At 39.0% G+C, this 14401-nt stretch overlaps 1 protein-coding gene across 4 annotated transcripts in view; it reads left to right on the top strand.

Moving 5' to 3' along the window:
* Psme4 (proteasome activator subunit 4) overlaps nucleotides 1-11732 on the top strand; it is a 96177-nt gene extending 84445 nt beyond the window's left edge. For 3 of the 4 annotated variants that reach the window (XM_074049706.1, XM_020168581.2, XM_074049707.1), the window contains 5 exons: nucleotides 169-324; nucleotides 5937-6099; nucleotides 7956-8089; nucleotides 8746-8884; nucleotides 10209-11732. In XM_074049706.1, coding sequence (XP_073905807.1) covers nucleotides 169-324; nucleotides 5937-6099; nucleotides 7956-8089; nucleotides 8746-8880 — 588 coding nt within the window. In that variant the 3' untranslated portion in view covers nucleotides 8881-8884; nucleotides 10209-11732. Of the gene's footprint in view, nucleotides 1-168; nucleotides 325-5936; nucleotides 6100-7955; nucleotides 8090-8745; nucleotides 8885-10032; nucleotides 10174-10208 lie in introns of those variants that run through there. The other variant, XM_074049705.1, reaches the window with a different exon arrangement.
* Nucleotides 11733-14401: the final 2669 nt, after the last annotated feature.

Raw genomic sequence — 14401 nt, 5'->3', positions numbered from 1 at the left:
TAAGATCAGCTTTCTTGTGTACTGGCAGCAAATGATTACCTAGTCCCTAGGATACTAACAGACTAGTTGTAACAGCTTCAATTAAATCAGGATATTATACCACTTGTGTGTACTATCATTTTCTTGGCAGTATTGTTATCATTATTTATACTTCTTTCTTGTTCACAGATAGCAAGAAGCAGTTCTTGGCATGCGAGATACACAGTACTGACCTACCTCCAGACCATGGTATTTTATAACCTCTTTATTTTCCTAAACAATGAAGATGCAGTTAAAGACATCAGGTGGCTGGTTATAAGCCTTTTGGAGGATGAACAACTAGAGGTAAAAGTTTAAGTTATAACATACGGAAATTTAGTCAATTTAAAGACACTATTGTGGTTTCCTTTGAAGAAGTGTTTTCACATTCATACATGTTGTATGAAAAACTGTTTAATTTTGACATAGCCTTATATGTGTAGTATAATACCCTAATCATGATTTCCTAAAGTACAGATGGAAAAAATATTTGGCTTGTTCTTTTTTGTCTTCCCTTTCCAATTGGTTGGACAAATAACACTTGTGAAACTCAGTTTTCTTATTGGTGATTATGGCGATTGTAATTAACCCACTTAACTGATTTTTAAGGAACTAGTGGATGTGTGTATGAAGACAGTTTGAGGAGAGTAGAAGTCTGCACATAGATGCTGTTATTCAGTAGATTTAAAGTAGAAGTGCAATAGTTTTTCCTCTCTTTGGTACAGAAATTAAAGGCGACCTTAGTGGTGCAGTTAATATTAATACTTTGTACAAAAAGTAATCTTCTCATTCAAATAGCCTAATGTAAAAACATCATATTGTAGTTAAGTACAGAATAAGGTACAGCTTTTTAAATTGGTGCTAGGAAAAGAAAATATACTTGAAGTTTTTTTGAAAATTTTACTTGTTTTATTGACTTAAAATTTTTCCATATAATTGAGTACTTTTTGTATACTTTATTTCTATGGGAAATTGGGAGTGGGAATTTCTCCCTTCCCAATGAGCCTGTCCTGCTTCATTGTGTACTGTAGAAAGTGTTAATCTAGTCCTCGGGTACTCACAGACTCTCTTTAGAGAAAATACTTAATTTGTGTGTCTTTTTTAAAAATCTAAGGTAATGGAATAGAAACGGAAAAGTTGAAATCTCAAGTTACTGGTTCCTAAATTTAGTTTTTAGAGTATTAGTCAGCTTTCAGTCACTGTAATAAATTCTTATCAAGAGAAAAGATTTATTTTGGCTCATAGTTTGGGAAGTTTCAGTCCATGATCTGTTGGCCTTGTTGATTGTAGGCTTGTGGTGAGGCAGCATATCATGTGCACATACCTATACTAGTCTTGCATGGCAGAGCAGAACCACCCACTTCATGCCTGAGAAGTGAAAGAGACAGGAAGCGGCTTGGGTTCCACTAGCCCCTGGAAGAGAATGTCGTCAGTGACCTAAAGACTTCCCACTATGCCAGGATCCGGTGGCTCCTGCCTATAATCCTGGCTACTTGGGAGGCTGAGATCAGGAGGATCACAGTTTGATGCCAGGTTGGGCAAATAGTTCAAGAGACTGAGTCTCCAAAATAACCAGAGCAAAATGGACTGGAGGTATAGAGTACCCACTTGGCAAGGTTGAAGCCCTGAGTTTAAACCCCACTCCCACAAGGCTCCACCTCTTAAAGTTTCCACCATTTCCCAATAGCACCAGGTTACTGACTTTAACACAAGGGCCTTTGGAGGACATTTAACATCCAAGTTGTAGCAGAGCATTTTCATTAAAGTGTACTGTTTTTAGGAGCTTTCACAGATACTTTAAATGTTTTCTTTCATATAATAGGCTTATTAAACATAGTTCTTAAATAAATATAACCATGAAATTTATTAAAAATATATTTTGCTGGCAGTCCTCAATGCCTTAGACTGAGACTGACCTTGGAAGGAAAGAAAAAGATAAGAGTTGATCTGGGAGAGAACCCAAATAATAGCATTGGAAATGTAGCTAGAGACTATTATTGGACAGGTCACAATAGCCTGAGCTGCAGCCAGCACCCTTTCTGAGGCAGTACCAATCGCCCAGCTGGTGTCCCTCATCAGCACTTGTGTGCTGCAGGTTTGACTGATGTTCCTGCCTGTGCCTCAGGAAAGCTCTTTTTAAAAAATGAGACATGGTGAAGAAGTAGAAATTACATCCCAAATTTAGAGCCCGGTTTTTTCAAGAACCTGCAAAAAATGAAAATGAAGAAACTCTTAACACTGACCAAAAGTTGGCAAATAGGAAAAGCACTCTATTAAGTGCTGATTTAGAAGAAATGTACCAAAAACAAGGTCAGAAAGGGAAAAATTCTAATCTAGTGTTAAAAGTAGCAGATGGAAAAGTCACTTGATGAAAGAAAATTCAAGCCAGGTATGATGATGCATATCTGTAATCCGAGTACCTGGGAAACTAAGGCAGGAGGATCCTGACTTCCAAGCCAGCCTGGTCTTCACAGTAAGGCCCTGTTTCTAAAAAGAAGGTAGGAGAAGGGGAGGGAGTGCAGGTGGTGCACGATTATAATTCTAGCTACTCATGAGGCAGAGATCAGGAGGATCTCTGTTCGAGGACAGCCTAGGCAAATAGTTCTTAAGACCCTGTCTCGAAAATACCAAGCACAAAAAGGACTGGTAGAGTGGTCCAAGTGGTAGAACTCCTGCCTAGCAACATGAGGCCTAGATTTCCGACCCTAGTACCGCCCCCAACAAAAGGGGAAGAAGGAGAGGATTAAAGAATGAGAGAACTATGTTTATTGGGTATTTGTTTATCACATGTAATAAGAAGGTGAACTTGTTTTTTCCTTCTTTGACACTGCGAATGAAACCCAGGACCTTGTACTATACCATTGCTCTACATCTCCAGTCCTCTGGAGTCATTTTTTAAAAACAGTGTGGCCAGATGCTAGTGGCTCATTTCTATAATCCTACCTACTTGGGAGGCTGAGATTAGGAAGATCATGGTTCAAGGCCAGCCTGGGTAAAACCAGAGCAAAACGGACTATAGGTGTGACTCAAGCAGTAGCGTACTCGCTTTGTAATCTCCAAGCCCTGAGTTCAAACTCCAGTCCCACCCACAAACAAACAAAAAAAATGTGGATAGATAGAATCTTGTACAATTTCTTTCCTTATTCCAGTAACAATAAAATATAAAATTCATTCTGATCAGAAAACTACTCACAACTATGAACAAGAGTGCTGCTACAAAACTGTTGAAAAGAAATGGGACCCAAACTGCAGATAGATGTCATATTCAAGTTGATCTCACATTGGAGATCTCATGTAGGGATAAGAGATCAGTATTCATGGGGAATCTCCATTACAAAGTTGAATCTTCTGTGGAGGAATACTCTGTACTGTTAGGAGTATTATGGCAGTAAGGATTGTGATTGACCCAGCTACAAGAGTCAGCAAAGGGTCTGCTGCGTGCTATTGGAGAGCACATACAGATGGTATTCATCAGGCTGGTGCCATGGTTCAAGTGGTAAGAGTGCCTGACCTAGCAAGCGTGAGGTCTTCAGTTCAAAACACCAGTTAACCCTCGCTCCCTCAAAAAACCCCAGCACCAGTTGCTGTTCATCTTGCTCTGAAATTAAATCATTCTGAGCTAATGAGAAGAAAACTCATGTGTTCTGTTAATAAAGAAAAATTAAAACAACCAAATTCAAGTGCAGGTTGAAGAATGTTAGCAAACCTAAGCAGGTATTTAATTTTGCTTCTAAAGGTGCAGGACATTCAAAAGATATGTTTATGCGATAAAAGGCAGTTCTCACTAAAACAGAAGGTAAGACAAAAGAGAAGAGGCTGAGCTAAGAAATGAAGAAAGCAGAGGTAACAATCAGAGCTGGTTTGCCTTCTTTCCCACAGAGTACTGCTTATTTAAGTGCAGTGGACTCATGGATTGAGTCAGATTTCTTATGCATTATGTACGTGAAATGTGGAGGCTTCCACAACAATCTCTGAGCAACTTCCTTTGAAGCGTTGGTTTTTAGTTGTATAGACTGGTTATGATGGGTTATGTGTTACGACTGATGATAGAAGAGATGATAGCAGAGCCTTGATGAACATTTAGAATATTAATGATTATTATTTATTTCAGTGTGTTCACAGTATACAAACTAGCACTTCAGACACACTTTAACATTTTTGGGGATGAGATTAAGTTAAAAATAAGTAAATTTAAAGAATATTTCTTATACCCACCAATGATTAGACTGTGTATTAAAACTTTGCAGATTGACTATAAAAGCATATTTCTATTTTAATTTCTGTTTTTATTTGAGAACTATTTTCCCAGGAAAATTTGTAATCTTTAGGACTGGAGGTGAGGCTCAAGTGGTAGTGCACCTGCTTTCCAAGCATTAAGCCCTGAGTTCAAACCCAAGTACCACCCCCTCAAAAAAAAGTTTAAAAAAAAATTGTGATCTTTAAATTGGTCTCACTCAGAATGAAAGTTCTTCCAGAAAAATCATATTTAAAGGAAACGTTTTCTAATAAAATATACTAAAAGTCACAAAATATAAATAAAATTCAACAAAGGGATCTTTTGGAACTCAGGCTGGCCATAAGTTTGTGTCCCTGATCATACCAAGCAAGCTCTGTATCCGGGGAGAAACATGGGAGTGAGGCCGACCAGGTTGCCTGATCAGAGTCAGACAGAATCTGTATGAGCATGCGTTATCACTGCGATGGATGGGGGGAAGGTGCGTTTTGTGACTGTCTTTAAGAATAGTACATGGAACTCTGTTCTCTCTCTCTCTCTCTCATATACACACACACACACACACACACACACACACACACACACACGCAGGAACGGAATCCAGGGCCTTGTGCATGACAGGCAAGCAACCTGTCACTTGAGCCATACCCCCCAGTTCTTTCTGTTTTAAAATTTTGGTAGTACTAGAGTTTGAACTCAGGGCCTCATGCTTGCTAAGCAGGAGCAGCACTCTACCACTTGAGCTACTCTACCAGCCTGTGTTTTGAAAATTTGGAGCTAGGATTATTACTCAGTGGTAGAACAGTTGCCTTGCATGTACAAGGCCCTGGGTTCAACTCCCAACTCTTGGTTGGGGGGCGGGGGAACCCTGCATAGAGTTTTTTGTAGCATAATAGTAAGTTGAAGCATTCTAATCAATAGTTACAAGCAGTATATAAATTGTGGGCCGGGTGTGGTCATATGTGCTTGTAATCCCTGAACTCATTGAGTCTGAAAAATACAAAGCAAAACGTTTGCCTTTTTGGTAGTACTGGGGTTTGAACTCAGGGCCTCATGCTTGCTAGGCAGGTGTTCTACCACTTGAGCTACTCCACCAATCCACATTTGCTTTTTGGTTTGGTTGGTCATTTTTGTTTTTATTAAAAAAAAATTGGTTTGCATATTTCATTGTCTTTTTAAATATTAATATTAATCAGGAATTTTTGTTATTTATCAATGAAGTGATGCTTTTAGTATTTGTATAAAATATTTGTAGTTTGATGACAGCTTGCAGAATTCTTAAATTTATGATATGTGCCAACTGAATAAATTAGGCTGTCCTCCATGTTTGTTACCAATAGGAGCAATCACAGCAGTGGTTTAAGAATGTAGAGAAACTTGATTTTAATTATGAGGCTTCTGGACTGCCTTACAGTTACAGCCCTGATGAGGAACAAGAATCAGTGGGCAGGCAGTTTGTGGAGAAATGGAATTTTGCATGGAATGGTTGGACTTCCACTCCGTAACTCTAATTCATAGAGACCATAGACCCTTTGGGAATCTGATGATTCACCTCTGTCAGGAAACTCCCAAAGAGCACATAGTTCCAAGGAAGGTCCCTACCCAGTTCTCCCCTTACTATCCCAACCTCCTTTATTCCCTCAGATCTAGAGTCTCATTCTAATAGAAATAATAATCTCTACAGGTTCGAGAAATGGCTGCTACCACTTTAAGTGGTCTGTTACAGTGTAACTTCCTTACCATGGACAGTCCTATGCAGATTCATTTTGAGCAACTTTGCAAAACAAAACTACCTAAGAAGAGAAAGCGAGACCCTGGTTCAGTAGGAGATACCATTCCTTCTGCAGGTAATGTTGCTGTAAAAAAAATATATATATCCTTTTGAGAATTAACCACGCTTACTCAACAGATGTTTAGGAATACTTGTATGTGTCTAGATCTTTGCTAGGTAAGGGGGAGAGATGTCCCTACTTTTGAGAAGTTTTGCATTAAGAAAAGGCAGGGCCTCGATTGTAAAAACTAAAATTGAGGTAGATATAAAGGAACCTGTACACTGTTTTAATAAGTCAAGTCTACCCCTACCCAAAATATCTTTATAAAGAGCAATTCAGAATTAGTTATTTTAGAGGATTTAAAATACCTATTCTTAGAATTTAGGACTAGGTGTACTAAGAGAAAAAAACTGCAAGAAACAAAGAGAAGCCTTACTTTTATTTGGAGATGGAATATTTAGTAGTCAAGTATGCTTTATGGTGAGGATAGGTTCCAAGAAACAAATCATTATAAAGGATTTCCTTATCTTGGGAACATAATAGAGTATACCTACAACACTTTAAAACTGCTGTGACTCTACTAAGTCCATTGTATATTCAGTCCCTCATTGTCCAAAATGTCATTATACAGTACATGACTGTTTCAGTAGTCATTTGGTGAGAATGAAGAGAGTCATTACAGAAGCTCCCAGTGTAATTGAACATAAAGAAGCAGATGAAAATAAGATCTGACTAGTATGTCATGTTTAAAGAGAAATTTATATGTGACTACAAAGAAGCATCTGACCTTGATACTGCACTACAGTCGTAAGAAAATAGAAAATACATGGGAAGATTAGTAAATAGGAAATAATTGGATTTGTACTTAGAGTATGGAGCTCTTAGGTCTCAGTTATGTCATATAATTACTTAATAGCAGATTTCAATAAAATGCCAATGTTTGTATTTCATTGCCTGAGTTTTTTGGGTTTTTTTTTTTTTGTTTTTGCAATACCGGGGCTAAAACTCGGGGCCTACACCAGCCCTTTTTTGTGATGGGTTTTCTTGAGATACGGTTTCTCAGACTACTTGCCGGGCTGGCTTCAAACCATGATCCTCCTGATCTCTGCCCCTCAGTAGCTAGGATTATAGACATAGCCACCGGTGCCTGGCAAGAATTGTGTTTTTTTAAAATAATGAAGTCCCAAGGTAATTTTAAGTCTTTGTTATAAATTACGAGGGAAACCGGGAGTGTGGTCAAGTGATGGTTCAACCCCCAGCACCACAATAATAAAGAAAGAAAAGACAAAAGAGATTATTTTTGAAAAGAAATTATAAGGTGGCTGGGGATATGGCTCAGTGGGAGGGTGCTTACCCAGCATGTGCAAGGCCCTGGGTTCAATACCCAGCACTGCCAAAAAAAAAAAAAAACAAATGCGGAAGAAGGAGGACTTGAAATCAATTTAATTTTTACCACCAAGGAAAGAACAGAGACCCCTTAGAATACAGACATGTTGCAGTTCTCTGTTTTGAGATATACAGACATTTTTCACACATGGTGTGTTTACCTCATGAATTCTGTGTGGGAATAATCACATCAAGAAAAACACTGGCTTGAGGTTGTGTTAGGATCTGGGATTGTACTTTGGAATCTGCGTTGATCAGAAAAAAACACTATTATGTTAGTTTTTCACAAATAATATGACACATTCCCTGGCCTAGAAACAATTTTGCTTTCACTGAGGGCCATCTATAGGCTGTCTTAAATTTTTTTAAATACAGGGCTTTAGTTCAGCCCAAAAAGCTGTGCTTTTGATGTATGCAGTCGTAGATTCATTTTTAATGCAGAAATTCACACACTGAAGCACCACTAGCATAATTAGAAACCAGTTTATTTCACTGCAACGAGTATATTGGAGACCAAATAGCATACTGTGTGGTTTTCTTTGCAGAGCTGGTCAAGCGCCATGCTGGAGTGCTTGGACTTGGTGCATGTGTTCTTTCCAGTCCTTATGACGTTCCCACTTGGATGCCCCAGCTCCTTATGAATCTCAGTGCACATCTGAATGATCCTCAGCCTATTGAGGTATAATTCTCCTTTGTTGGTTCATTTGCACATGCAGTATCTGTAATGTTTTAGAAGAAACCATTTGTATTAATTTGCTTAACACTTTAAACTTGCTGCTTTGATAAAGCTACTGCCTCTGCCACAGCTCTCCAGTGATTAAAATTTTGCAGAGACATTGTTCCCATGTATATTTGAGATCTTTTGGTACCAAACAATATTACTGTAGCTTCTGTTCTTTCCATTATAATGGAACTAAAGTATTGCTAAAATTATCTGGGTAGTTAAATTTTATGCTTCTATTTGTCTAGCCTTTTGTGTCTGGAAAGTATCTCACTGAAAGGAAGCTAATATTAAATGGGAAATAGTGGTTGTAAACATGTATGTTTGTGAGTTAAACAATTGTAGAAACTAGTGACTTAGTCCTTCTCACCTTTGTAGTTAGCTGTGTTTATTGAAACTGGTCTAATAATACAGTCTGAGTTTCACTGGTTTGTCCAAAGTGACACTAGTACTTCTGCAAGTTTGGTGGTTTGGGGAGATAAGATGGACTTGTTGGTTTGTAGTATTGTGGCACTGTAATGGGTAAGATCTGAACTCTAGCTAAAGATGTTCTGCATTATAGCCCTTTTGTTGTTCAGAGAGGTTAAAATGTATGTGGGTTGCCTACTCTACAGATGACTGTAAAAAAGACCTTATCCAATTTCCGAAGGACACACCATGACAACTGGCAAGAACACAAACAGCAGTTCACTGATGACCAACTGCTTGTTCTCACTGATCTCCTTGTGTCACCATGCTACTACGCATAGAAGGGTAAGTCAACACGGTTCTGGATTTAAACATAACATGTCCTCAGGCAAATGTCATTTTCTTGGTGACTGAAAAAAAAGTATAATTTTAAAAAATTGGGGGGGGGGCAATACTGGAGGGTTGAACTCAGCCTTGAGCTTGCTAGGCAGGCACTCTACCACGTGAGCCATGCGCCTGGTGGCCCCTTTTTTCTTTCATTAGTTTTAGAACAGGGTCTCCCATTTTTATGTGGGCCAGTCTGGATCCTCCTTCCTATGCTTCCCCCGTAGCTGGGATGACAGGCATGTATCACTGTGCCCAGCTTACTTGTTGAGATGGAATCTCACTAACTTTGTCTGGACTGGTTTCAACCCATAATCCTCCTGATTGTCACTTCCCAAATAGCTGTGATTACAGATATGTGCCACCATGCCCAGCTCTAGTTTTTTAATTTTTGCTGACATTCTTAAGTACAACTGTTTAGATAAAGTGGGAGGAGTTCCCTGTTTTAAAGTTTTTTTTTGTGTTAGCATGTTAGCTGTTTTGTTTTTAAACATTGCTTTGGGGCCTGGGAGTGTAACTCAGTGATAGAACATGTGCTTAGCATGTGTGAGGCCCTGAGCTTAATTCCCAGCACCTAAATAAATAAATAAACCAACATGATGGCCATGCATGTTGTCACACACCTGTAATCTCAGAGGCAGGAGGATCATGAGTTTGAAAATAGCCTATGCCATGTAACAGGTTCAAAGCAAGCCTGGGTTGCATAGCAAGACCCTACCTCAATAAATAAACATGGCCTTTTCTATGCCCCGTGGAAATTAGTTCCCATACTTTTCCCATGCCTTTTTGTTTCAGTTATTAAGCAGAAAATTGGTATGGCTGCTTTTGGACCTTTATGAATGAGTAGTCTTAGTAGCCTGGTAATAGTTAGGTAAAAGATTTTTTTTTTTTTTTTGCTGTACTGGGGTTTGAACTCAGAGTCCTGAACTTGCTAGATCGGTGCTCTACCATTTGAACCATGCCCTCAGCCCCTGAATGAGACATTTTGAATTGTCCTGAGGACTCTGGGTTCTAGACAGTTGTGAAAACATTTCATCTGGAGTCTTTTTTTTTTTTTCTTTTTGCGTCACTGGGGTGTTTGAACTCGGCCTTATGCTTGCTACTTACAGCTTGAGCCACTCTGCTAGCCCCACATCTGGATTCTGAAGTACATAAAGTATGTATTACCCACTCCATAAAGGATGGGACAGGAAGAATAGAGAAACCGTCCTTTCTTGGGTTTTAGAACTGAGTGTCTTGTTAACTAATTGAGGTTTTGTTTTTTTTTTCCCCCTCCCTGATGCAGATGACTAGTCCTCACTTCAGGCTCATTTCATCAAAAATTCCAGATCCTCAGGTACCATCTGTGGTGGCTCTCTGCAGGCTTTAGAACTCTGCCTCTGTTGAACTCTTGTCACTTTGGTGGTTTCTGTGTTTGGTCTCATCAGTCTGCGTTCCACAAGTTCTCAGCTGCCATTTGATTTCCTAACTCATCTGGAACTGTTTCCAGAATATTGATCACTTTTTCTTTGAGGCATCTGACAAAGTCATGGGGTCTCAGACCAGAAATAATTACCCAGTATGATCATGGTGTCCAAGACCAAACAAAGTCCAGGACTCATTAAGGAACAATTTCTTGGCATGGAGAATGCCCGTCAGTAATACAGGTCCTGTCATTTCATTCATCTCAAATTATTTTGAATTCTTCCCAAATGGCTGTTAGGTTTAGATGGTGGTAGGGCAGTGGGCCATAAATCTGAAGACTTGAGAGCCTTGGGTCTGGAGAGCCATGAAGAGGAAAGGAAAAAAGAAGGGCAAGTCTCAAAACTGAACCGATGACTAAGGATTGCTCAACCAAGCCACAGAAGTCTATGTCTGTGTGCTCCCCACAGACTGGAGTTTGTGGTGCTGAGTAGAGCCAGTTATTGAAAAACCGGGGTTTGGTGAATAAATTTTGATTGATTCGTTGTGTGTGTACAACATGTGATTCTAAAAATAAACAACAACAATTAACATCCTGACTGGTTGATTTTTACCTATGTTCTTTACAAATATTGTTCAATCCCCCTCTGAAAGCTGTTACACTTCACTTAAATGGAAGATTGCTGTATTTGTGGACATTCTGTAATTTTTTTCTCTTTTGTTCTTTCTTTCTCTCTTCTCTTTCCCCCTCCCCCCGCCTACAGAATCGTTGAGAGAATAATAAGGCTTGGTATTGAGTTGACTTGTTTCATATATGTTACATAGATGTAAAGGATTGTATAAACTGTAGAGCTAGCATTGGCCAGACTTTGTACAGATGCAGCCTTTTACACACAGCATTGTGTTATTAATTTGTAAAGATTCATGTAGCTCTTTATTATAGTGATTTTGGGCTTTGTAACCCATTGAATGCCATTTTTTTTGTGTTTTTAAATTATTTTCTTTATCTTTTAATGTTACAAAAGCTGAAATGTGGGATTTCTTTTAGTTCATTTATCATTAGCGTGTCTGAATTTTTATGTAACTTTTTTGTGTGCATTCCTAAATGCTAACACACCATGTTTGCCCGAGGCAAGTTTCTACAGTGCAAGGTATCTTGTCGTTTGAAAGAATCCACAAGCTGGTGAATGTCATCTTGGAACTCACCCTGTCCAGTCTTCCTTAAAGGAGCACTACAGTATATTCTTTAGTATCTACTTGCTGAATGACCCAATCTAAGCCCAGCAGTAGTCCTGGTACAGTATTGACATGTCAGCATACACAGGTGTAATCCCTGTATAGAGTAGTGCCAAACAGATTATTTCAATTGTGTAACTAGTTTAAAACCCAATAAATGGATTGTTTTTAACACCTGGCTTTTGTCTTCATTAATAGGAGAAGACAGTTCTGTTAGGCACTGGCTCTTGTGGATTCCTTTTGCAGTCATAGATTTGGATCTGTAAATTCCTTCCCTCTGATCAAAATGAATTACTTAGATCTGCCCTGTCCCAGTAGCTAGTAGCCACATGTGACAGTTTACATTTAATTAAGAAATTCATTTTCTCAGTCTCACTAGGCATATTTTAAGTGCTTAGTCACATTGACTAACACAGATGAGCTTTTCCATCATCACAGAAACTTCTGTTGGATAGCACCAACCTCGCTGATTGATTCTCAAATTAATGTGCTAAAATTATGACAATTATGTTAAAATGTAACTTCTTACTCATTGTCCTAGCTCATGGTATCAGTGTGTGGTCCTAAGACCACACTTTGAGTAGGGAAGCCTTCCATTATATGTTGACTTTTTCTTACTGAGCTATATGAAGCTATGCCTTAGCCATGGTCCCTACGTGGAAACTAAAAAGACTGTAAGGTACTGGGTGCTCAGTATGTTCCTCATAAAAATATCTCTGCATGAAGCTGTGGCATTGACTTTTTTTTGCTTTTTTTTTTTTTTACGGTACTGGGATTTGAACTGAGGGCCTACCCTCCGAGCCACTCCATCGGCCCTTTTTTTGTGATGGGTTTTTTCGACATAGGGTCTTGTGAACTATTTGCCCAGGCTAGCTTCAAACCACAGTCTTCCTGATCTCTGTCTCCTAAGTAACTAGGATTATAGACGTGAGCCACCAGCACCTGGCTATTAACATCTTTTTAAAGCTCCCTGATGATGTAGTAGTCCTGTTGGGATTGAGAACCACTGGTGAAAATAGACTTTAAGGCCTGCTCTAGACTTAAAAGCAGAGCACCTTAATCTGAGTGCCTCACATGCTCCCCAGCTGATTCCTGATGCCAGGTTTGGATGCTGCTTATCTCCTTGATATTTGCCTAGATTAATCTGTAAATTATGTCATTAAGCTTTCTACCAGTGGCCTCAAGAATGAAAGGGAGAAGGGAGAGAAAAGATTTGGATGGCTAATATCTGCAGTACTTAAAACATAACGCTGCATAACATAGGGTGGCAATGGTCGGAGCAGGAGCCATGTCAGGGGAGGCAGTGAGATTTGGTAGGGGAGGAAGGAGAGGCAGGTAGTGCTCTCCAGGCCTTGTTGATTGGGCATAGAAGACAGCATAGGTTTCTGAAGCTTTGCTGAGAAGTGAGGAAAGGAGAAAACCTCTTTGAGGTTGTAAAATCTAATTCTTTAGTTTCTAAATCGATTCTTTGAAAAACAGGCAAACTTTCAAAATGGAGGAAAAATTACTTGTTAATGTGGATGACTAAAAGTGAAGTGTAGATACATTCTTAGCCATTTTATAGAAGTTTTCAACTACTTGACATACTTGGCATTGCCAGGCCCTTTAAGTTGAGGGGCAATTTTGGTGTTTAGTGTGGTCAGAAAGAGCCAGTAAGACTTTTTATTGAAAAAATTTTTTTCTCTATGTAGTCTTTATAGGTACCTTTGTGAATTTTGTTGTATTAACACAAATATTGCTGAGTATTGCTCCATTGTTGAACATAAAGGTTATCTTCCGTTTACTACAAATTACATTTCAATGCACGTTTTCATACCTTCACACTTCAACTTCTTTCTTTTGAAGCATTTGCAAGGAGTGAGATTTTTAGGTCAATAATCTAAACATTTACCTTGATGTGTGTTTTCCTCCGAGTAAGAATGTATCAGTTTGCATCGCAATTAGTTTCATTGGAATGCTGGTTTCACTGCAGGTAGCCACTCATATTTGAACATACTGTCAGCCCTGCTTGATTATTTGCAGATTTTCCACTTTTTAACTACTATACCAGTGTTCTTTACAATTTATCACTTTTCACTGGTATATTTTGTAGACTTCATAACTTGTTATTGTTTTTGCTGTGCTGGGGATTGAACCCAGGATCTTGCACATGCTAGGTAAGCACTCTACTGCTAAGCTACATCTCTGCATAACTTGTTCTTGAGCAAGAACAAGTTGATGAGTCCTAATTTCATCTTCTAGAGCTCTAGAATCCTTTACAACTTGGATTTTTTCAGTATGAGGTCCTTTCTCCCATAGGTGCAATTGATGGCACCAATCAGCCCAAACCTACGGTAAATTTCCTTGCATGGCCAAATGTTTGGAAATGAGCTTGCAATTATTTTTTGTTTTTATTTGGACGACGTTTGAACTCAGGGCTTCATACAGGCACTCTACTACTTCAGCCACACCACCAGTCCGCATTCTGGTTATTTTGAAGAATACTTTTTTTTCTTTTTCTTTTTGGCATACTGGGCTTTGGACTCAGAGCCTCTGCTTTCTAAGCAGGCACTTTGCCACTTGAGCCACTCCACCACCCCTTCTCTGGTTATTTTGGAGATAGGGTCTTGGGAGCAATTTGCCTGAACTGACTTGGAACCTTGATCCTCTTGTTCTCAACCTAGGATTACAGGCATGAGCCACCGATTGTATGTATGTATTGATAAAAGCACAGGGAACTGGGAAAGAAATTTTGTGCATAAATCAAATTCTCTGGTACTTGATAGTTCTCTGTAGAAAGAAAAATCTTAGTCGTAATGGAGATTGCAGTAGCAACATTCCCACTGAATATTTCATCTGAAT

This window comes from Castor canadensis, chromosome 12 (assembly GCF_047511655.1).
Source record: "Castor canadensis chromosome 12, mCasCan1.hap1v2, whole genome shotgun sequence".
In the NCBI taxonomy this organism is placed as follows: Eukaryota; Metazoa; Chordata; class Mammalia; order Rodentia; family Castoridae; genus Castor; species Castor canadensis.
Note: the sequence above shows the minus strand (reverse complement) of the source record. Positions and strands in the feature narration are given on the sequence as shown.